The sequence below is a fragment of the Podarcis tiliguerta genome (genome assembly GCF_965153285.1).
Source record: "Podarcis tiliguerta genome assembly, chromosome: 4".
NCBI classification, from domain to species: domain Eukaryota; kingdom Metazoa; phylum Chordata; class Lepidosauria; order Squamata; family Lacertidae; genus Podarcis; species Podarcis tiliguerta.
Window position 1 is genome coordinate 62370558 of NC_139537.1, and position 24862 is coordinate 62395419.

General features: G+C 39.9%; 1 protein-coding gene across 12 annotated transcripts in view; it reads left to right on the plus strand.

Annotated features, from left to right (window-relative positions):
- BCLAF3 (BCLAF1 and THRAP3 family member 3) overlaps nucleotides 1-17513 on the plus strand; it is a 29688-nt gene extending 12175 nt beyond the window's left edge. For 8 of the 12 annotated variants that reach the window (XM_083439438.1, XM_083439433.1, XM_083439437.1 and 5 more), the window contains 9 exons: nucleotides 329-982; nucleotides 3503-3681; nucleotides 5045-5153; nucleotides 6162-6225; nucleotides 6864-6982; nucleotides 10340-10454; nucleotides 14197-14292; nucleotides 15345-15494; nucleotides 17094-17513. In XM_083439438.1, the coding sequence (XP_083295564.1) occupies nucleotides 329-982; nucleotides 3503-3681; nucleotides 5045-5153; nucleotides 6162-6225; nucleotides 6864-6982; nucleotides 10340-10454; nucleotides 14197-14292; nucleotides 15345-15494; nucleotides 17094-17108 (1501 nt within the window). In that variant the 3' untranslated portion in view covers nucleotides 17109-17513. The remainder of the gene's footprint in view (nucleotides 1-328; nucleotides 983-3502; nucleotides 3682-5044; nucleotides 5154-6161; nucleotides 6226-6863; nucleotides 6983-10339; nucleotides 10455-14196; nucleotides 14293-15344; nucleotides 15495-17093) is intronic. The other 4 variants (XM_083439435.1, XM_083439436.1, XM_083439434.1 and 1 more) reach the window with 1 other exon arrangement.
- Nucleotides 17514-24862: the final 7349 nt, after the last annotated feature.

Sequence of the window (24862 nt, forward strand, 5' to 3'; positions counted from 1 at the left end):
TTTAATGGTTTTTTAAATGGTGTAAAGCCTCAAGTGAAAGTCGATTGTCCTTATAGTTGAAGATTCTACCCTGAAAACCATTTTTTTTGCTAACAGAATAAAACATAGTTTAATTGTGGGCTGCTGGTGGTAGAGCAGTATTGTATCTTTTAAGTTAATCCTGTTGGTGGCTAGCATATAAAAGGATCATAATTTCCCCTCTCTTTAGTGGCTTGAGGGATCATGGGGTGACACATTCTACATAAAGCCTGTGTTTTCCAGCATTCTGCATACGTAAGTTCTCATTTTCTTCCTTACTGCAAGTATAAACTACTTTATGTCAACACAGGTATCCTGAAGATCGTGATAACAGAGAATATGGGCACACGTCTAAAAGGGCTAAAGAATTGGAGAGGTATGATGGTAGAGAAGTAGCAAGTAATTCCAAGTGGAAGCAAGATCATTCTTCACTCAACCAAGAAAAGGGAGAGCAAAGAAACCCTGGTCTTCAAACCCATCGGCCTGTTGTAATGGAGTACAGTGATAGCTGTCAAACAAAGATTACATATGACTATAGTCAGAAACGTCATAGACATCCAGATGGAGGGAAATATATATCTGATGAAAGAGCAGAGAAATATACGAAGGTGGAAGAGAAGAAATATAGTTCTCCTAAAGAAGCTTGGAATAGCAAATATTCAAATTACTATAACAGTGAAAGAGTCAGGCATACAGAAGACCCTCATACAGAAGCATCAGTTAAATATATTTCGGGAAAAGGCTTCAATTCATGTGTGAAATCTCACAAAAGTGATGTTGATCTTTTACCCTTTGATCAAAAAGAGAAGGAAAGACTCAGGAAAGAAATGGATTTTAGGGGAAGGAGAGACCAGCATGACACTCATCACAAAATTTCAGATGTAAAAGTGTCTGATGTCCCCCACACAAGAAAGGAAAAACTCACAGTCAAAGTGGATATGAAGAAAACCATAAATAAATACAGGTATTGCCTTTTGGATTTTTAAAAACAACACCCATGTTTATGAATGTATTAAAGATGTCAAGTTGCTTGATCATTATAGTATGGTAGCATTGAGCTCAATTAACAGAACATAAGTGGCTGTGTACCATGTGTGCTTTCGTGTGGTTGTATGTTGTATACATGTATGTATAGATACATATAATATAAAACAGCAGTCCATTGTAGGTCAAGGAAGAGAGTGGAACTTGAGATGAAGAAAAACTAACTTAAGAGTGTTTGGGCAGTCTAAAGAAGAGTAGGGATGTCCTGAAGTGCAGCTACTGCTTGCCAAAAGCAAAAAATGTAATTTGGCTTTTGACCAGTTCTGTACTAGGCCTCTCTACAGTGGTACCTTGGTTCTCGAACTTAATCTGTTGTGGGAGTCCGTTCAACTCCTGAAACCATTCAAAAACCAAGGCACGGCTTCCGATTGACTGCAGGAGCTTTCTGCACTCAAGCGGAAGTTGCATCAGACCTTCGGCTTCTGAAGAACGTTCGCAAGCTGGAACACTTACTTCTGGGTTTGCGGCATTCAGGAACCGATTTGTTCAACAACTAAGCCGTTTGAGAACCAAGGTACCACTGTATTCAGAAATAAGAAGGGAGTGGCACAGTCCAGCTGAGCAGCATAACATCTATCCCCTTTGAGAGTCAGGTTGCAATTCCATATGGATAAGTGAAGTTTGAGGTCCCCTCCCTGTGCTGAAAAATTGCAGCATCTCATGGGGTAGTTATGTTAGTGGATAGACATTTAGATAAGGGCAGTGTTCAAATTCTGTTTAAGTTGGCCTTGAGAAAGCCAGTAGCAGCCAAAACAAAAATGATTGTTATCTATTTTTGTAAATTTTTCTTACTTCTTTACAAATGTTTTTCATTTCAAGTCCCTAAGGTCATTATTTGGAAAGTTTTAGATACCTAATTATTCATCTCATGGTGCATTTTGTTAATAAGCATGCACTTATTGTTCAGTTTAAAATGTATGTGGTAAGTTGGAATTCAAATAATTTTATGTGGCCTTCTGCAAGCCCTCCAAAACATTGTTTGTGGACACCCCCCCCCACCCCCGAGAAACTGCTCCAGAAGATTAGCAAAACTGGGTTCTGCCCCGGTATACTCTGCTGTCTGAGGCTAAGATAAAGGGCAAGCTTCTCCCACAATTTCTGCCTTCATTCATCCCTCTCTTGCATGGTGCATCTCAAGTAGGTAGCAAGATGGGATGGGGAAATTGACACAGTTCTTATGTACCCAATTGCTCTAGGTATTTGCATAGGCATTTTTGGATCCTGACCTATAAGCAGTAAGAATTTTTTTCTACACCACCTTGTTGTCACCCAGGCGAGGGACCACCTTTAAATAAAACATGGAACCAAGGAAGAAAATCAAGTCCGGCACCCAGTTAGGGATCCAGAGTTTATTAGATACTATTGAAGTAGGACAGAGCCCAACTTAATGTGGTAGTTCTAGCCAAACCACCACTTAAGAAGATTCACTCCCCAGTCCTAACTAGAACAACATCTTTAATGACCATTTGTGCCACCTTCAGGGTTAGATAGGGTTTATTGCTTATGGCCTAGAGAGCACAGGGGTTATAAAATGTAGGCACACAGGAGCCATGCATAAAAACTTTTCACTGCTGCATTCTATCTAAATGCCATTAATATTTGAAACATAATTAAATCAAAATATACACCCTGGGTCTCTGATTCTCATATCAGCAGTAGTCAAGAGCAAAACCTAGGGCAAAACGTTCAACATCTTCTCTAGTGTGAGAATCTGTGTTGTAGATTTGTCAAATGGGAGAAAGAAGGGCTTTTCTGCGGGCGGACCCTAAAAGCTCCATGCAGGGACACCAGAGAATGAGAATGCAGTGTAGCCATTTGAAATACTATGGAATTCCATGCATCCAATGCAAGGATATAAGGGAAGCACCTTCTTCCTTGGGTAGGCTACTCACCAGAGCAGGAAGAAGACTACAAACTGAAGATGGGAGAGAATCTTATATGTACCATGTTCAAAAGAGGAGATAAGGCTTCTTCCTAAGATACTGATTTTTGATAGGACTGAGCCAAATGTTTGGGGTCACCATTTTTAGCACAAAACAGTTTTCAGAGAATCCAGAATGATTATTTAAAATTTGGCCCAGTGATGTCACTATTAACAGCAGAATAAGAAAGCAAACAAAAATGGCATTTAAGCAAAAGCTGTCTCCAGCATTTCTGTCCAGACTTAATTTCTGAGTTGTCTTCAGGATGTTATAGGTTGAACTGACTCTTTGTGTTTGCTTTAAAACTTGTGTGTATATTGGTTGTGAAAAAGAGTAAGTACTTGAGGTGTTCCTAACATAAAAGTAATACGTATTACATTATTTAAATCACAAACCTTTCCTTCATTTGTGGAATGCTTAGTTTTACTTTCCTTTTAAATAACCTTTTTAAATGTATTGTTACTGTTATGTTAAATATTTGAGGGAATATTTTCTAAACATGTCTAAATTTATTCCAGGAGTGCATCTAGTCATATCATGGAGAGGCAGACATCATGTGATCTAGTAGCTGTGGGTAGAAAAACTGAAAAATTCCATCCAGTGTTTGAGCATATAAAATCTGTGACGCAGAAGGTAGAACAAAACCCATCAAAAGAATTTGCTCAGGAAATCATCACAATTATCCATCAAGTTAAAGGTGGTTACAGAGTGTTAGACATGCACATTATCTGTGGTGTAGTCTGCATCTTTCTGTTATCAAATTATTATGAATATCATTAATCCAAGGTGGTTACAGAGTGTTAGACATGCACATTATCTGTGGTGTAGTCTGCATCTTTGTGTTATCAAATTATTATGAATTTCATTAATCCAAGTAGCTCAGGATGTGTGAAACATCATATAGACTTCACAGAGTTGTGCAAGAATAATCCATATTTAATGGTGGTGCAATATTTTGCAGATTTCAGAGCAAGAAATTAGTAGTTTAACATAATAAATCCAGGAAATATTGCTTTCTGCTCCTTAAATTAGAAATTTCATGTAGGACCTGTAACAAATTGTGTGTCGTGTAGAGTGCTCCTATTCAGGATACTCAGTTGAATTCTGCTACATAGTTTTCTATCCCCCTCCAATGGACAGTCACCATTCTGTGGCATGCTCAGTTTTCATTGGGTTTTTTGGGAGGAGGGAGTTCCCCACTAGAGTTTTCTCCCTGAGCCTGCAAACACCTCGCTCCTGTATATGGATGGTGTGATTTTGGCTACAAAAGAGACTAGGAGAATTGCGATCACTATTAGTATATATGATTATTAGATTTATCATATCTCTGAGCTCTCACAATCTTTGTAAGAAGAAAGGAGAGACGTATTAGTGCTTTTTGGACTGTGAAATAGAGTCCTAGAAAACATTGAGCAATAATAAGAGGCAGTCTCCCTTTCTATGTCATAACTCACATGTAAGGTCAGTTTTAAATTAAAAAGACTGAACAAAAATATAGTTGCATTTAACAAGTTATGGTCTCTTCAAGTCATATGAGGTTACCTAAACAGAAGTACACTTGAATTCAGGAGAAAATGAAATTATGTACACATATTCTAGATCTTTTGCCTTGGTGCCCATTTTGAACTTTTTATAAAAAGTAAGTATTGCTTTTATCTTTTGCATTTTGAGGTGTAAGTAATGTTGTTCACATCTTTAGAGGGGCACGTCTTTAGGACCTCGGAGAGTTATTGAAGGGCTGCCGAAGGCTAAATCTGTGGGTGGGATTCACCTAACGAGCTAATCAGTGAAAGCCCTGGTCAAGGATTTTTGTTTGTGCAATTAGGCTTCCCCCTCTCTTGCACAGATAGAGCCATTAGAAGAGAGTAACACGGAATTCCACCCATTATCATTAGAGATAATGGAGAGAAAGAGATATGACTTTAGAGATACAAAGCCGTGAGGACATAAATAACTTCATAGCTTCATTGTCTCCAGTGTGTTAGTTTCAGCAGCACTTTTAATGCTGAAATTGCAATGAAAAGGCTTAACTTATTTTTCCCTATTTATCCTCTTCACAGCAGATTACTTTAAATCTCCTGATCTGACGTTACATGAGCGCTTCTCAAAAATAGAAGATAAGCCCTTGGCAAATGAAGTTAAAAGACATTCAAATCCAGAAATTCACAGGTAAAATAAACGTACATTGGTCCAGTAAAAATCTTGCTCAGTAGTTGACAGATCATTTCTTTGCTACCTGGCATGCCTCTCACCATGGTTCAAAGTTTGTTTCCATATCCTGGCTTGTTTGGAAGCCATTAACTTGGAAGCTCCATGTTCAGATGTAATGAGAACTGTGCTTAGCCACAGCTTGCTTGCTCAAAGGGAGCAAAGAAGTGGGAGCAAAGGGACTGCATGTGCATGCATGAAGTTCATTCATATCTTCACCTTCTATGCTAAGATTTGATCATCAGAGTGCAGTTGTGGAAACTTAGCACACAGAGTACAGCATACAAAGGCCGGAACTATATTGGCTTTTTGTTGGTTAATGACTTTCGTTTATGCCTCCGGGGTTTCAATCCTAATAGACATAAATTACATGACTAGGAATGTATACAGAACATGGTGTTAAAACAGCATTATCTTGAATATGAATGTGACCAAGAAGACATGTCTTTCCCATGTGCATCAATTCCTGGCCTCTGATTTTTGGACCCTCTCCCATTACTCCCATAGTCCATGTCAATATTTCCCAGTCTGGTGCCTTACCAGCAGCTCCACCAGCACAGTAAAACTCCTAGTAGCTCAATGGTTGTAAAGATGCATTATGCAAGTATTTTTGTACTGCCACTCATACTTGCGTTGCTCACTAACCACACCTCCCCCCTGCCAAACTTCCTTTGCTAACCTCCCACCCCTTCCTTTTACACGTCACTCAATCATCTCACAGCTCCTTCAACCCCCTGGGCCACCCACTTGCCCACTGTGCCACTCTCCTCACTTGTTTGATTTGCCCGGCTTAGCTCGCTTGCTCTGCCTACTGTTACCATCCTACAGTTCACACACCGCATAAACTGCAGCATGACTTTTTTCTTACACAATATTATATAGTAAGATAATTCAGTTCCTATTGAAGTTAACTTTCTTGCTTCCATTTGACCCTCTTACTGATGCTGAATAATATGCTCATTACACCAGGAGAATCGATATGTCTTTGGCCGAACTTCAGAAAAAAAGAGCTGTTCCATGCAAGTCTGAGCAGGTATGTGTATTTTATTTTGGAATGTAAGGAAAGTGTATTTTCAGTGACAATATTGTAATTCTAAAATGTCTTCATATTTTAAAGTGGTATAGGCTAACTTAAATAATTTGTACCGGACGGATATATATATTTAATTTACTTACATTTATATCCCATCCTTTCTTCAAAGATACCAAGCAAGGGTTTGTGATTCTCCACACACACACAGAGGTGCTCCCCCACCCACCCAAACAACCCTGTGAAGTCTGTTTTGTTGAGAGAGAGTGCCTGGGTCAACGTCAAGTGAGCTTAATGGCTGAATGAGGATTTGGACCTGGGTCTTCAAAGCCTTCCCCCAACACTTAAACCAGTGGGGGCCAGTGTGATGCCCTGTTGATGTTAATGGAAACAACTCCCATCATTGCTGCCTGGGTCTGATGCGTACTGAGTTCCAGCACCATTTGCAGGGCACCCTGCTCTAAACCACTATACCGCATTAGAATCTTACGTCAACATAATCTGTGACACTGATCTCTAAAATGTGAAGCTCTTTGTTTTGTTGGTTTATTTCTTCTAATACTAATCTTGTTCATAAGAAAAAAATGAAGAAAAATAAAAGTGAACTGTATCATTCTCTAAGCCATTTATTGTTTCTTTAGAGCGTGATGAGAGTTCTAGAAGATCCAAATGATCTAAGATATGACATTGAGAGAAGAAGAAAAGAAAGATTGCGGAATGAAGATGAGAACAACTTTTATATTGATGGTGCATCACATAGGTAATTGTGTTCAAATAACAGATTGCACTTATATGAACTTTAAAACGTATTTCATTTTAGAGTATTCCCCCCTTTCCTTCATCGTTTTCAATGTAGCACTCAAAAGACACTTCAGAAATCCTATGTTTTTAATTTTCTATAATGTATTTAAAGGATAAATTAAAGTTAGTTTTGCTTTTGGCAATAATCTTTAGGTCCTCCTTTCTCTGATGCCGTATATTGTATATGTTAGTCCCAATAATAATAGAGATGAGGATGAGAAGTCAAACTAGTTTAGATGCTAAACTGTCACCATGCTATGTTAGGCTGTGTGAGAGTAATGATGGACATAGGGTGTAGAAAAGTCTATTCATTTATTCCTTCCTTTCATCTCTTGCTTGAGCTCAAGTAGGACTATACAGAAGGTTTTTGCTTTCTAGCCGCACAGCCCATTAGAGATGTCTCTTGCCTTTGGTGGTGTGGTTAAACTTTGAGTCAGAAGTCCGAGGGTGGAGCTCTCATTATGTTCGCTTCGATTTGTCTGGCTGTCAAAGCCAGATGATGCCCACTCTGCCTGTAATCCCATTCTGCCAAGCAGCATCTTCTGGATCTCATCTCCCTCCGAACTAGTCACAGTTTTCCATGAGCATTTTCTCTCCCCATTCATGTATTCTGGAGGACAGCTGTTACTCTTTGGTCATCTCTACCACATGGGAATTACAACAAGAAGACTGATGATGTGCATGATGCATAGAGACAGGAGCGAGACACTGACTCTTATTGTCTGTCTTCAACACCCTTTTCATCAGTTTACCAAAAAAATATGAATCATGCTATTTTGCAGTACCTAAAAGATAATGTAACTAATTGGCTTTATGGAGTGAAGTCCTAATTACATTGCTAACTGGGTATATATAGGGATGCTGGTATTGAATATGGTAATTGCAAGTGTGTAGTCTCTTCTATGACGAATAATTCAATATTCTGGGATGCTTTAGTTTTTTTTAAAAAGTTTTGTAACCCATAGTGATTTGAGGAGAATTTTGAAAATGTATGGCTGATTTTTCTGAGAGTTTGTGACGCTTGAGGTTGAATGAGCAAGTGGACCTGGTATGCATGTAACCATCTTGTCTGTCTTTAGATTCCCTGTACCCATTCCCTTGGCCCCATCCTGTTGCTCTTATTTCTTGGTTTCTTTCTCTGCAAACGTTCTGTCTGTGCTCTTCGCCTTTCCCTCATCCTTATAAATTTTCAAATGGTTAAAACGCTGGATTTTGGAAGTCTTATTTAATTAAGTTGTTTAATGAAAAATCTGATCAGTGAAATTTGGTTTAGATGGTATAGGATTTTAAAATTTCACAGTCCACATAGCCTCGACCAACTGTGACAGCAGCGCAAAGCAATATATCGTGTCTTCAGTCACAGTGTTTGCAAAGTGCTGTCTGGCAAAGCTGTTCTGGGTGATGTATGGCCTGGTGAACTCTGGATGTCTCTGCTGGAAGATGAGTCATTCTTGGCTCTCTATACTGAATTTGTCACCTATTTTGTAGACCAGATTACTCAATATTTAAATAAAGTTAGATCTTCTAATTGAATTCAGAGTGTGAATTCACAGTGTCAGGAATTTAGCCTGGCTTTATTCGTTGAGATAATTTTAAGTCATTGTTACATCCAGTGAGCATATAGTGCTCAGGGGGACGTGACTGACTCAGAATAGTTCTGGCTCACAAAGGCCTTTTGGAAGAAGCAGAATTCTTTTATCAACTCCAGCCATTTGCCACTTTGTCTGCAATGCTTCTCTGCACTTGGACACTCTCTCCTTTTTAAACCACTAGTTTTTCTGGCTTTCAGCTTGCATATGGTACTGAGAATCTAATGCTCCTATTTTATAATCTCTGCCTAGCATAATTGGAATAATTGTATCCTGTTGACCCTCTTGCATCTTTCATTCCTTTAAAACCTCTAGAGAAGATTACTGTAATGTAAGTGGCTGCCCACAGAGACGGCTGGGATGCTTCAGCAAGCATAAAAGTAGTGGCCCATTTTCTGACCAGATGAATTGTCAAGATCTCAGTTCCTTCTACCTGTTTTCCATTGTGCTCTCTTTTGATCTACTGAGAATGCCCTGTGGAAATTGATATCCATGTGGTATATCCACTCTATGAAAGGATTCTCAGTGGCTACCTCAATATTTAAGTGTCCTTCCTCACAACATTTCCAAATAGGAGGAACATCAGTAAGTGCTTTAAAACCTTACAGAAACTGGCTTTCAGTTGCCAGCATTATTTTGGTGGGTACTATGGTTTACATTTGATGTTTTCTAGAAATATCTTTTTGTTTGTTCAGTATCTGGCCAATTGTGTTTACAGATTTAAGACATATCACGTAAATATTTGGTAATTCCCCAATTTTATGCATTTGAAGCAAAATACAGCTTCTTATTCTTGACAGTTTGGGGACTTCATATAGAACTCTGTAAAACTGATGCATCCAAACTTAATGGAAATAATGCAGAGAAAAAAGGATTTCATCCTAGGTATTTGCATAAATACTGTTGTGATTTTTGACAACTCATAGTTTGCAATCATGCAGAAACTTTTAATTTCGGCATAAAGAATGTGGCACAAGCAAGGGTGCTTTGTGTATATGATATTTGTTGTGGAAACCTATGGCTTTCCATGAGACTCTTCCCTCTTGACTGCTTGTTTGTGTCTGAAAAAGTGTCTGTTTATGAGAAATGTCTTCAGCTCTCAAAAATGTAAGCTACCCATAGTAACAGGAATACACATTAATTTTTTTAATGGATATTGGCTGTTATTGATTCATCCAACAGAGAACCTGCATTGTTTTTATATTTCTTCCCAGTCAGGTTATGAAGGCTTCATAGCAACATACCCGAGAGTTACCTTGGGTTTATTTTAGTGACCTTTACATTCAGTACTCTGCATTTTTGTTTGCATGGAAATTTTATTTCATTTTATTTTATCCTGTTTAGTCACAAAAACCTAAGTGGTTTATGTAAAACATGCATTAATATTACTGATAAAATCAGATATTTAAAACAAGCTAGCTTCATTTTCTTCAAAACCAACCATTTTAAAAATACACATTTAAAAATTGCATATTAAAATACATGCCAAATTTGCAGGTCTAGGTAGGCTTGCTTAAACAAAAAACTTTAGCAGGGATTGAAAACAGTGCACTGAATGTGCCTGCTTGATATCAATGGGTAGGGAGGATTAGCCTGGCTGGTTGGTGAGCTTATTATCATGGATTTTTAAAAAATAAATTGGTTATTTGATCCTAATTTCAAAATGCTATGCTGTTTGACATGGCATCATTTTAGTTTTCACAGCTTTTAATATTGTGTCTGTTTAGGGATGAACAGAGTAGTAGCTTTCCAAAATTACGAAACACTCAAATGTATGGATTCCAAAAACCTGCAAGATTTCTAAGACCACCTTTCAGGAAGTTTATTAGGAAACCTCACATGGTAAGTTGAAAGTATTATTACTTGAACACAGTGTCTGACTATTAAATTATTTCTTTATCAGGTAGTCAGGGATGCATTTTTGTAGCGCATTAAAAGCTGCAAACACTAACAAGGCTTATCTTGTCCCCTGTATATAATTTTTTTGAGGAAACCCCCAGTTTAAGTTATTTTCAGGCTGTACAATATATATAAAAACAATATAATGAATGACTGAGTCACTACAAGCTGGTACTTTTTATTTGTATTGGGATACCTTTTACAATTTTTTTGTTTTCAGATTGTACAGTTCAATAGTAAACAAATTGTGGCTTGACAACCAATGGAAGTTTCTACTCTCCAGCAGAAATATACTAAAAGTTCCTCTGAAAATGGGCTAAGAACTTTTCTCTTTCCACAGAGCCAGCACAGCCCTAACCTACTCACTTTCACATTCATGTATAAACCCAGCATATCAGACAGAGCGGCAAGACTTGTATCTCCCCACATCTCATTTTCTGCATGATTTTTCTTCAGACTTAAACTTTGCCACCAACTCCCTTGCAAATATACTGCCCACAATTGAGAACACAATCTCTCACCCACACACTTCCTCAACAAACAAACAGAAAAATCAGTCCTGGTTTCTCCTAATCCTGCCCTAGCAGTTCTTGAAAAAATAATTTTCTGCTCAACTCTCCAACTTGCTTGCTTATTTATTTAGGTATTTTGGGGCCATCTGCAAATATCTGCAGAGGAGATTTCTAAAATACATTGTACAACATGTATCTCAGGAGGGCTCTGTTCTTGGCACCCGTCCCTACATAGGGCATAAGTTGTTCCTCAGCAGGAATCTGTTTTCAAGACCAGGACAGAAGACCAATAAACCATTGTTTTGTTGACAGATATCTGCTCCCAGGTCCCCCCCCCCCTTTCCTTGCAGCAGCAGCTCTTGGCTTTTGTTTGCTTGTTTTCAATTTGCCCAAAGCCATTATAGAGTGGCTGAGATGAGCTAGGGATGAACCACAACTTCTTTTTTCCTTCATGATAATCATGAGAGGGTATGGAAGAAGCCAAAAATGGAGGCAGCTCTTACTCTGTAGCTGAGGGATTTGTAGAGAACCAGCATGGGGAAAGGAGATGGAACCTGCTGAGGCTACGATGAGCAGCAGAAAAGCTTGTACAGAAAAGGAATTTAAGAAATGGTCTAGCTGACTCCCTTTTAGTTAGCCAGTTAGGAGACTGGCAGAAATAGTGACTCAGAAGCAGCAGTTGGTCTGGCAGTTGAGTTTGCTGACTTAGTTGAGGAAATGCCAGCAGATGTTTCAAAAGAGCAAAATACCACAACTGCTTCTTGCTGGAGGTTGGTCATCAGATTTAAATCATGGTTGGTATGGGGAGAGTGGCAACAATATTCATTGATGGCTGAGACACCCCCTTTCTAGTACTTCAGTACTAATCTCCCTGCTTTGTAGAGCAACAAATATTACTGCCCTTCTCCACTGCAACAGGACTCTTCTCTTCTAGCCCTGCTTGATTTGTTTGTTTGTATGCCATCCTATATCCGGAGGTCTCAGGGCAGTTCACAGGATAAAATCATAACATAGAAACACGAAATACACAATCTATATAAAAACAAAAACAACCCAATAACCCCCACATTCATTGCAGATGAATTATTACCTTTGAATCAGGTTCAGGGTTGTACTGTAAATGCCCAAATGTTGTTGGTTCACTAATTGATTATCTACGAAGACAAAAAATGTTTGTAAACTCACTTGCAATGGACACCTAAACAAAGAAACATCTGATTCTGGAATATGCCCTCTCCTGTGTTTCCTGCAACTGTTGAAGAAAAAAGCTGTAAATATGCCAGAACAAGTCACATGGGCAGATAGATAAATGAAGGAAGATAATCATACTGGCAGATGGAAAGAGTTGTGAAATAGAAAAAGGGAGAGGCCATGTTGTCCCGTAGCACATTGCACAATTACACCTACACACAGTTGTATGTCACTGTTTTAAGGGGTGTCAGTATTGCAAAATAGTTGAACAGGCTAAAAAAAAGAAAAACTTGCATCTCTAGTCATAACCACGCAAAAGAAAATATTTCATTTTCAAATACATATTTATATGGCTGCCACTAGCTTATGTTTCCTGAGCAGATATATCCTAGACTTCTTCGCACATCATGATAAGCCAGTATTCATGACATAACTGTGAACAAGCAGATCTGCTGCTGCACACTTCTGAATTTTCCCCATTTTGTTCCACCCTGCCCAGAGTCCAGGAGCAACATGTCACAAGCTTTGCTTTAGCATTTTGTGTGAACCAGCGCTAATAGTTTGTTTCTCTGCAAATAAGCCACAACTGGAAGCAAGAGATTTTGGGGAGGAACAAAATGCAAGCACTGGTTCAGAAGCCAAGGCTCATGGTTTGTTGTTCCCCGATCCAGGCAGGGTGGAGCGAAATGGAATAGATTCAGCACTGTGTACTAGTGCGGTCCTTGCTCATGGTAAGTCATTGCCATGTAATCCAACCCACTACATTAAAGAGCAAGCTAATAACAAAAAGCAGTAATAAAAGCAGTAAAACATGGCATAAAGCTCCTTTTAAATACAGAAAATAGCTCAATAGCATATTATCACAAACCTTGGCTCTTTTGTTGTTTGTCATATCCCATATCAGAGTCTATATAATGTACAGAAATACTGAAATGTTAATTGTAGTTAACATTAGCTACTATGCAGTGTGAATAGCCAAAGGATATCAGTTGGATAATCCTTGGTTGATGAAAATAATTTCTTTACCAATCCAGTAGTGGACTTAAATGTATGCCAAGAAAGGCATGGAAATTATGAAGCATAGCACCATTTAAAAGTTTGCTTTCCCTGTGAAACAGTTTAAGTAGTACATTCTACACAGACGTCATTGGGGTCAGCAGTACTCAACCATGTAAAGTTCAAAAACCTACATAAATCCACAGCTTTTGTGTCATTTAAAGTATTTTGCCAATAATTTATGTATAACATAACAGTTGCACAAATATAACAGTACAATAATAGTGAGGGGGAATTGCCAGTAACAATAACAGCAAATCTCACAATGTATCATGTGCTGCTTTAGGAGCACATTTCAATCACTACATGTTTGGTGGAGTTAGGGTGTTACTTGCTTGAAAATATTTGCAGATGCATCAGGGGTCTCAGTGACCCCAAAAGCCAGATGTGCAAGTTTTGTGCAGAATGATAGCTATGATTGGGGGAAAGAAAAGGGTTTTTTTATTCATGGCTTCCTTGGAAAATATCTGAGTCCATTACTAGAGGTTGAACTGACCCCCCCCCCCCCAAAAAAAAAGCTGTAAGAGCAAAAGCTCACTAAATTAAAACACCACATGGCAGTTTACACCTCATTGTTTAGGTATAACAGGAACATCGAGAGTTGTGGAAGACTGACACAAATGTTTTATGAATCTTTTGGGGAGTGCATTTGACCAAATGCTGAAAGGATTATGTGTCATCTAAGACACATAGAACCAAAACTGCCATGACAAACCCCTCCAGAGAGTATCAGTAAGTCATTTAGGTTGCTTCAGAAACAAAAAATGTTATTATTGTCACTTAATGTAAACCATTACATCCACAGAGAGGGTGTGTGTGTGCAACTTTACAATACCTGTTTTAGTTATAATTGACAAATTACAGTCTAATTCATTAAAAAATCGTTTAAGTGTGTAGATATTTAGTGTAATTTTCTTTTAATGCAGAATCATTATTATACTTCAAAATCACATGGTGATATTGCACATGATCGGTTTGAAGACAATACTGAACATCATGAAACATTTCGAAGACCCTTCAAGGTATGAATTCTAATTTTGCTGAATTCTAATGGAGTAGCAGAATTCATTTCTCTCTCTCCCACACCCCCTTTCCGGGTTGCAGTATCAGTTTAACTACATTTGAAAGATTGCCCTGCAATAGAAAGAGCATCATTGTCTTATGAAAAGCCATTGTTTATGCCAGTTGCAGAAACAATTGCGGTATAAACAAAGATGCCGTGTATCTCTTCCTACCTGTTGAAAGCGTAAAGCTGTACATGGATGAATTAGTTTCAACTAATAGTAGGAAAGAAAGTAATTAATTTAATCTAGAACAACTTGTTTCTCTTTTATTGCATTTGGGCACTGTTAATTAAGGTATTGTTTCATTTGCAAAATGTTGCTTTTACACTATTTGGCATCCTCTTCATTTGTTTTACAAGATGCACAAAATTGTTGATTGGTTCTGAGAAGGTGTTGTGGTGCACATTATCCCTTGGCTACATTGCCTGTTTTCAAAACTTGCTGTGAAAATAGATTGTTTTTGTAAGGCTAAGCTTACTCTCCACCCCCACACCTCTACCCTCACCCCCGAAAAAGGAAAGAAAAATATGGACTTGAAAGTATGAGATAGATGTGAGAAGAAATCTCCCTTTTGCTTCATTTAATCATCAGAAGCAGTTTTGATAAAGGAGCAGTGTATTCTCAGTTTTTTGCCTGGATCCAAAAGAAAATATCCAGATTTATTGACATTTGATAAATGGCCATATCCAGTACTGTATATGGATGTATCACTGGGCATCTGTTCTACTGTTTGTATTGTGTTGAATTATAAGAGACTTAGAGATGCATTTTATAGAGAATTAATTGCATTTAAAATTCCTAAACATGGCATGTTTTGAAAGTTGTTTCCACTGTACCATGTGAAGATGGTTTGTGGTGCTGTATTGAGTCTTGAAGGGGAAAAGATCAGTATCTTTAAAAAAAAATACATTAGTCAATAATTTTAAAGTGTACATATTACTGTATATCAGATTAAAGGGTCAGAATTCTGAAAATTGTTTAATATGGCCATTCCTTTTCTTCTCTAACAGCCCCACTTTAGTGATGGTCGGCCCCACTTTAAATCAAACTTAGTACAGAAGGGTTTATACATACAGGCTAAATACCAACGATTACGTTATGCTGGGACAAGGGGATTTACCACTAACAAATTTAGAGGAGGATTTTTGAGGAAAGATAAGGTGAGTGGATTTTTACTTTGATCCCGAAATATGCTGCTTTTATCTGTAAACGTTTTGTATGCAAGTGTTCACTCTGTACCTCCTTCTGATTACTGAATGCATTCATTTTGTGACAGTTGTAGTCTGTCCTTTCTCTAAGAAGGTCAGAGTGGCATTTTAGTTTCACTGCACTGTGAGGCAAGTTAAGCTGAAAGATGACAATCCCAGGCTCCCTAGTTTGCTTCATGGCAGCTAGCTGCTCACTGCTTAAAGTAGTATGCAGGAATAGAAAGACCTTGTCCTGACCCAGGAAGGCAATTATATTTTTGTTGCAGAATGAGTATTTAAACCTGAGTATCCCATGCCCAATCTGCCACTGGATATAATGTTAAGGGTCTCCTCTTCACTCCAGGAGCAGAGGAAGTCAGCTTCTAATGCACTCCCTGCCACATTACTTTCTCCAATAGGGTCAGGAAGGTCAGCTACCATTAACACAGTTGCACAGCACAACAACGAAAGGTATCTATCATTTCCTCCTTGTCAGGCTTGAAGATACATGCTTTAACTAACGAGAACAGTGCAGGCATCTATCCTCTGGGAATCTGTCCCTGAAAAAGGAAGCAAAATAGGCAGCCCGCACTGCCCAACTGATGAATTCAGTGGGACTGGTGGAGCACACATCCTTTTTCTGTTTCCTCCCTGTTTAACAGCAGGGCAAGATGCAGAAAGAAACCGGGAGGGGGGATGGGGACAGGGACGGGACGACGAATCTGCATTCAGCTCTTCATTTGCCCATGTGCATAAACACAGTGCAACTAGGGTTACTTGTATTCTCTCTCCTCCCTGAGGCAGATAGCTTCCTAGCCAGAAAATGGTCTGATCTCTCGTAGTCTCTTAGCTATGCTTAGAGAGACAGAGGTAATGTGTGTCCACTTAACCAGAGCACACCTTTCCTCATGGAACAGAACTCAGTTCCAGATGAAAGAGGCTGTTTCCCTGTTTCCATCCCCACCTCCTTTTCATTCCCAGAAGTAGAAAGCAGTCTGTCTTGCATGCTCCAGAGCGGAGCAGCTCCTTTCTCGAAGCAGCTTCCGTAGCCATTTTCTCCCTCCCTTGCCCAGGAGCAAAGAGAAAGAAAATCAATTGAGTACTAGTTTTCTTTACCGGGGGGGGGGGGGGGGACCCAGAGCATTTTAACACAGAGAGATTGCATCAAGGGCCATAGCTTGATGCTCGAGCATCTGGCTTACAAACAGAAGGTCCCAGGTCCAAGTATAGGCTGGTAATATTGCCTGCCTGAAACCTTGGAGAGCAGCTGCCAGTCAGTGTAGACAGTACTGAGAGGGACCAGTGGTCTGCCTCTGTTAAAACAAGTTCCTGTGATAAGTGTTGTTTTCTGACAAATGTTTAGATCGGTTGGCATATGCTATGTTCCTCTCATGATGTGTGGCGGAGTTCCCCCAGTCCATATGCGAGCTCCCCTTCCCCCTTTCCTGTCGCATGGAACTTGGAGCTTCAGAAGCAGCATTTTCTTGAAACGCTGGATAAATTAAAATGTGGATTAACTCTTTGTTTCAGAAACCTACTTCCGTATAATAACATCTATTTCTCCTTAAATAGGGCCTGGAAATCTGAGCTGCAGTACTGAAGGCAGTATCTCTGATTATGATGATCGTTGCAAGAGAGCATCCGATGGCATTTGTCAAGAACTGAAATGGGAAAAGCAAAACTAATACTTTAATTTTTCTTGATAAAGATAATTTTATTTTTCATTAGTGGGATGTTGCAGAACTTTTTTACAGTTTTAATAATGGCTTTTCAAATACAGTATTCAACTGAACATTGTAGGGTTGCTCCTTTTACTTCCTCTTGCCGGCAAGTCAGAGAAAAAAAAAACAACCTGAAGGGAGTCTTTATTTATTGAATATTTCCCCCTCACTCTAAGCATGGTTTTATTACTAGACATTGAGTTGTTATACACAGAAGTTTATATGTTTAAAGTTTATTTGCTTATATAATAAAAATGAAAAAGTGCCTATTGCCATGAGTATCTTATGATTTCTCTAAGCAATTACTTTTGAATTGCTATAGCTCTGCTCACCTGGAAGTTTTCTTAATACTGAATACAGAAATAGCCAATGTGGTGCCCTCCAAAGGTTGTGGTACTCCTCTCCCATGAGCCCTAGCCAGCATGTCCAGCAGTAAGGGATGTTAAGAGTCCAACAATATCAGTAGGATACTATGTTTAATAAATTTGGTTACATTCTGTAACGCAAAAATGAAATTTGCCAGAAAACCTTTAGCCAGCTCAGAGCTGTTAAAAAACCAGTAGGAAATGTGGATCACGGAGTGCATGTGGATGACACTCACCATTTTGCAAATGGTCTTTCGCTTGTGCAACAGTCCTTTTTTTTTTTTTTCCACCCTTCCTCCAAATCTATTCTGCAGCATCCCCAACCTTAGATCAGATATGTGGAAGGTAGAGGGGCTTTAGTGGGAAGATGGAATCGATTCCACCAGATGAATAATGGTATTTCAAACCTTGTTGCAATGGAGTGAGTTTGTAACTTGGATCACGGAAGCTGCATGATACATGCAGCTTTATCTCTGGGTCCACTTTTGTAATAGCGAATGGTGTCTCCAGGTTCCCAAAGTGCTACACTGAGTACAACTGTCTAATAATGCTTTCATAGAATTATGAACTGTGGCATGTCTTACAACAGCACTGAAAGCTGCAGGCATCCCCATAAGCTCCAACTCTTCATTCACAGCCTCTTGCTTAAACTCAAACCAAGGCCATTTGAAAAAACAAGATGTTGGGAATAAGAAGAGCTGCATGTGGTTACTACATTGCAATGCATGACTAGTGTATTGTGGGGCAATGGATACAAATCAGAATATGAGTAAACAACTGAAACTTGTTGCATCTGAAATAAAAGTAAAAGACAGGAAATCACTGTGAGAACAAACATAATTTCACAGAACAGAAGGTAACATTACTGGGTAATGAGACTTTAATTTCATTATAGTGAGCAGAAAAGATAGGCCCTAGAAGCCAAAAAAAGGCACACCTGTTTTCTTTTTTTAATCAGACGGATGCAGATGGTGATATAAGTTTTTAGGATATGACAGTTAAAATTCTGGAGTGTATATCACAGAAGTGCTACTGTTTTATATTTCATAGGCTCATGTATTTTCAGGAGCAAATAAAGCACCTGTCTGTTTTCTGTAGCAGATAATCTTTTATTTCAGCTGATTTGTCTGGTAACACTTGTTAATGAAGTAGGAGGCCTCTGAGCTGCTTAATTATTATTTTTAAAAGTTTTTTAGGAGTTGGGGAAATAATAAAATACAAATATTTCCCACCGTCTCTTTAATTTTTGCAGATGTATAAAGTACCCAATGTAAAAAGTGGTAAAGAGGATCTGTACAAATGATTGTTTTTCTGCAGTTGTTGGACAAGCTGTACCTGCCGAAGTGCTCTCTACTATATAACGACTGTTAACCCTGGAAGAACAACATTCTGCATTTACACTTCCTGTTCTACCAGATCTGTATGCCAGAGTGTCTTCTCACAGTAACAAAAGGAGGTTGCAGTTAGCCAGATCTAAGCCTTGTAAGTTTCTTCCCTAATTATAATACATTATAGGTTTCTTTCTGTCATAACAGAACTGAGTTTATTCATAACAACTGTCACCGATGCATTTTTATCACACTTGGCCTACTTTTGTTGAGTTTCCCTATAACACAATCTTTTTAAAATCTTTCCATTTTAAAATAAGTGAGCTGTGAAGAATCCAGGTCTACATATAACACATTTGTCCTCCACAAAATACAATTCTGAATTCTTATATGTCAAGTTCTGATAATTAATTGAAGCAAGTATCGTACCAACAGATGGGAAAGAGAGAGCTTATTAGGCCTTTAATTTAGATGGTGATGATTAATCCCTAGCTAGCTGTACTATAAACATTTCTTTACTTCAGCATCTTTTAAGGTGTATTTTGATGTCATAAGAATGTAAAAGTGTGATAGTGCTGAAGTTCATTGCTGATATGTTATTTATGCAGTCCCATGCTGTAAATGATCCATGCTGTGATTTTAACTAAAAATTCTTTGAAGGTTTTTTTGGATTTCTAGGAATGGCTGTGGAAGCTGTAACTGTATAAATGCAAACTATTTTATTCCCCAAGCCTTTAACAATTAGCATTTATTTAGTTAGTTAATAGTTAAATGGGATCAAGCTTTAAGGCCTTTTTTAATTTACAAAATCTGCAAAAATGTGATAATATAAATGTATGTACAGTGTACCAATGAGAAGGGAACTGTCCCCAGAAGCATGTGATATGCCATTGCTGAAAATAAGCAGCTGGGCTAAAGGGACATTTAGTCTGATCCAACAGATCCATTCTTATGTTAGGTTCTGGTTCTTGGCATGATATCAGAAGATGAGATGGTGAAGGCATATGGACCTTCTATCTGTCATTTATAACTAGGAGGCCTCGGCCCCTCTGCTCACCGCCATCTCACCCCACCCCCACCCCATAGTAACACCAAAGACCTCCTTTCCAACCCATGGAACTATTACACCCCCTTTTCAGTTCCCCAACTCTGTTTCTGAGGTGTCCTCTCTTGGGACTGGCACTTTTAAACAGTGACAAGAGATTTGAGTAAAACAGGGGAAGCAGGGTTCTGAGGGGTTGCCTTTTTATAGAAAACAAGCAAGGATAAATAGAGAAGGGCATAACACAGAAGCAAACACCAAGAAATTCACACAGCAGAACCTTTCCCAACTCCCTTCTCACTGTACTCAAATCTTTTTTTAAACTACCACTTTCCACCCCTCAGTGATCACTCTGCTGAAGCCTCTGCCATTGTTTACAATCACAATTTTTCCTCCTTTCAGTTTCCTTCCAAGGATGTGGAGCCCTCAAGTATTCCACTGCTTTCTTTACTCAAACACCTGTTGTTTTAAGCCACCACTTTTCACCTGTATGGGTCCGTTGCTCCTCACTCTCATGCCATGGCTGTTATAACTGGTCTACTCTTTTGCTCCCCTTCCTCATCCTGACTTCATGCAAATCCAGGATTGTGATGCAACACTCCAAATCCTCCACTGGGGGCTGTGTGATGACAGCATGATATTTTTATGTATACAGGGAGATGTAAGCTAAGCACCAGTTTGCTTGCAGCTGCTTCTAGTTTGGTTACACCACACTTCTGCAAATGTAAGGTTCTACACTTAGGCAGGAAGAACCAGCAGCACAAATATGATAGTGGACACCTGGTTTGCCAGTAGTACATGTGTAAAGGATCTAGGGATCTTAGTAGACCATAAGATTAACATGAGTCAACAGTGTGATGCAGCAGCAAAAAAGAAAAAGCTAATACTGTTCTAGTCTGCAGCAATGGACTTAAGAGTCCCAATCAAGGGAAGTCATAGTCCCGTTCTGTTGTTTAGTCATTTTGTTGTGTCCGACTCTTTGTGACCCCATGGACCAGAGCACGCCAGGCACTCCTGTCTTCCACTGCCTCCCGCAGTTTGGTCAAACTCATGCTGGTAGCTTTGAGAACACTGTCCAGCCATCTCGTCCTCTGTCATCCCCTTCTCCTTGTGCCCTCTATCTTTCCCAACATTAGTCTTTTCCAGGGAGTCTTTCTCTTCTCATGAGGTGTATTGGAGCCTCAGCTTCAGGATCTGTCCTTCCAGTGAGCACTCAGGGCTGATTTCCTTCAGAATGGATAAGTTTTATCTTCTTGCAGTCCATGGGACTTTCAAGAGTCTCCTCCAGCACCATAATTCAAAAGCATCAATTCTTTGGCGATCAGCCTTCTTTATGGTCCAGCTCTCACTTTCCTACATCACTACTGGGAAAACCATAGCTTAACTATACGGACTTTTGTTGGCAAGGTGATGTCCCTGCTTTTTAAAATGCTGTCTAGGTTTGTCATCGCTTAGAGCAGGACTAGCCCTGTTCTATTCTGCCTTAATCAGACCCCCACCTGGAGTACTGTATATAGTTCTGGGCACTACAATTTAAAGAGGATATTTACAAGCTGGAACGTGTGCAGAGGAGGGTGACCATGATGATCAAGGGTCTGGAAAACAAGCCTTAGGAGGAACAGTTGAGGGAATGGGGTATGATTACCCCTATTCAACTATCTAAAGGACTGTCACATGGAGGATGGAGCAAGCTTGTTTTCTCCAGCTTCAGAGCCTAGGACCCAAACAAAAGGATTCAAGTTACAAAATACAAGATTCCTACTAAACATCAGTAAGAGATGTTCAACACTGGAACAGCTTCTCTCAGATGGTGGTGAACTCTCCTTCCTTTGAAGCAGGTTTTAGGCAGAGGTTGGATGGCCACCCCTCATGTATGCTTTAGTTAAGATTCCTGCATTGCAGGGCATTGGACTAGGTGACCCTCGGCATCCCTTTCAACTCTATGATTCTATGATTCACTTTCCCCCCATAGAAGTGATTAACTATGCATGGGAGAAAGAAAAGAACTTCATTTGGGAATAGTGCTTGATAAGGAAAAACTTGCTTCTTGGACTTAGAAGCAATAGTGATGGGATAAGCTCTGCCTCCAGTAGTATTCCTTAAAGTGTGTAAGAAGTCAATGTGTCCTTTGCTTTGGAAATACATAGGGTGATTTCCTCATGGACATCTTGCATCTTGATTACTGACGTAATTAACACAACACAACCTTCCCCAACTCCCTTCTCACTGTACAGTGTGCAGTGTGTCTTTGTGTCCTCTAGAGGGCCACCTCACACTAAAAAAAAAATGCTCGGGGTTATCCACACTCATTTCCTCTGCTTTTCAGGGTCTTTGCAAATCATGGATCTTCCTCACATTCTGTTATAATAGACACACCAGTAACAACAGAAAAGATGCACAGGTTGCCAGCTTCTTGCCTTGCTGTTAACCAGCAATCGGGACTCTTTGTCACAGCAGCAACAATGAGAACAAAGGTACCTGCTGCTTTTCTTCCCCACCCTTCCACCTTGCACCTTCAGATTATTTTGTAAATTGTAGCCAGACCCATATCAAGGCATGCCCCAGGTATAGTCTAGCCCTGGTTAGGAAAATCACCCCACCCCACCCCATTATGAGGTGGCGGGTTTTGCTGCTTCTGGCATTGCTTGCAGCAGCATGGGGACCAGGCTTAACCGCACTATCCCAGTTGACCACATGTGAAAAACTGGGATTCTGCAGTTGGAGAGCCTAGCCCTTGCACCCTTGCACCACTGCAAATAAGCTGGTGCCCACAGGGACTGGCACAGTGGGAGGCAGGGAGGCCAACAGCAGATGGAGCCATAGCCAGTGGCAGGCAGAGCCAACTCATTCTGGTTCTGTCCTCCTCACTGGGATAAAACAGAAACTAACTGAGAGGAAGCTGACAGGTAGTGTGACCCCTTGGGCTGGCTGTAAGTAAGAAGGCAGGGAGGTGAGGGCCAGCTGAAAGCAGTCTGAGGATGGTGGGGCAGTGCCCCATTTGTCCAAACTGACCTCATCTAACTCAGGGCAGAAAGGAAACAAGGTAATTTCCCTTCCTCCTTGGAGCCACTGAGGCATTTTAAATGTGTGTGGCTGGCTTTGTCTGCTTTCAGGTTTGGAAAGGGGCAAAAGAAACCAGCTACCTCATCAAACAGTCAGACCCCACCATATCTGGAAGTGAATTGTACACTCTATATTAAATTACTTTAAAAATCAATACAGTATAATGGGAAAGTGAGGAGAGGGGGTCTGTGTTTTCTTTGTTAGACTGTGTGTTTGGGGATGGTGTGTGTGTGTGTAGTTGAGTGAAGGATGAGAGGATTCTTGTGTGAAGAGTTGAGGGGGGAGGTCTTTAAAGAGAGAAACTGCATTCAAAGGAGTACTTTTTATGTGATGAGGATCAAACGTCCATCTTCTTGGCATTTGGGTTCTGAGACAAGTTACATGTCTTCTAGTGTCACCAGTGTTCTTCTTGTGAAATAGACCTCTCTTAGAGCAGAAAACGATGGGTTGAAATATGTGGCTTGCACGTTTGGTATTTGGGGTTCAGACCCAACCTCTGACTTATACTTATTCATTTTGTGATCCTGGCCAATAATCTCCCATCTAGTCCAGCACCTGGTTTGCAGCAGTAGCCAGCCAAACGTCTTTGAGGAATTTAAAAACAACAGAGCATTTATCTATTCCATCATCGGCATTTGGTACTGAGGCAGAGAAAACGTGTGTTATGGCTCCTCTATATTACTGCTGCCAAATTCCTAATTGTGAGGCTTTTCTTCCAGTGTGTAAATGTCATGTGACTTTAAGCAACATCACTGTGTGTTCTGCATGCACACATATGGAAAATACACAAGTGCTGTAGTGGTGCATGCTACGTCCACAAATGATCATGAACTCCAGTAGAATTTATTGGGCTTCGTGGAGATAAAATTTTCTAGATACACTCAAGTATAGTGCAATATTTGCATAAAGAATTCAGCAGCTCTAATCAGTTCTCCTACATTTTCAAGCAGGTATGACTCATTTAAGCAAACAGTGTTTAATCTAGGTCCACGAATCACAGTCCTGTTTACTCCTACATGCCATAGCATTTTGGCGACTCCGGTAGAGGTCTTTCATATCACCCACTGCCTGGTCCTTTTCCAGGAGTTGAGAAGTGCATCTAGATCCAGATTAATGTCATAATTCAGATCAGGAGGTATTTTATTAATAAGTAAACGGGGGGGGGGGGGACTCAGGTGGCGCTGTGGGTTAAACCACAGAGCCTAGGACTTGCCGATCAGAAGGTCGGCGGTTCGAATCCCTGCGACAGGGTGAGTTCCCATTGCTCGGTCCCTGCTCCTGCCAATCTAGCAGTTCAAAAGCATGTCAAAGTGCAAGTAGATAAATAGGTACCGCTCCGGCGGGAAAGTAAACGACATTTCCGTGCACTGTTCTGTTCTTAGTCCTGCTGGCCACATGACCCGGAAGCTGTACGCCGGCTTCCTTGGCCAGTAAAGCGAGATGAGCGCTGCAACCCCAGAGTCGGCCACGACTGGACCTAATGGTCAGGGGTCCCTTTACCTTTACCTTAAACACACATCTATATACAACACCCATCAACTGAACTCAACCTTGTCTAACTGACAAAGCTGAAAGGTTGGCTCTTACAAGATTCTATTCATTCAAGATACCGCCACATATTATTGTCAAGGGCTGAACCTTCTGCACGCAGAACATGTGTTCTACAACTGAGCTATGGCCCTTTAAAATACTCAGCTCTTCTTGCTATTTAAATTTTGAATAAATCTTAAGAATGTCGCCCCTCCTCCATTTAAATCTGCTTTTCTTGTCTCCTCCTCATGGCGGCCTTGAAAACAGGATGTCACAGACCCGTTCCTGCCAT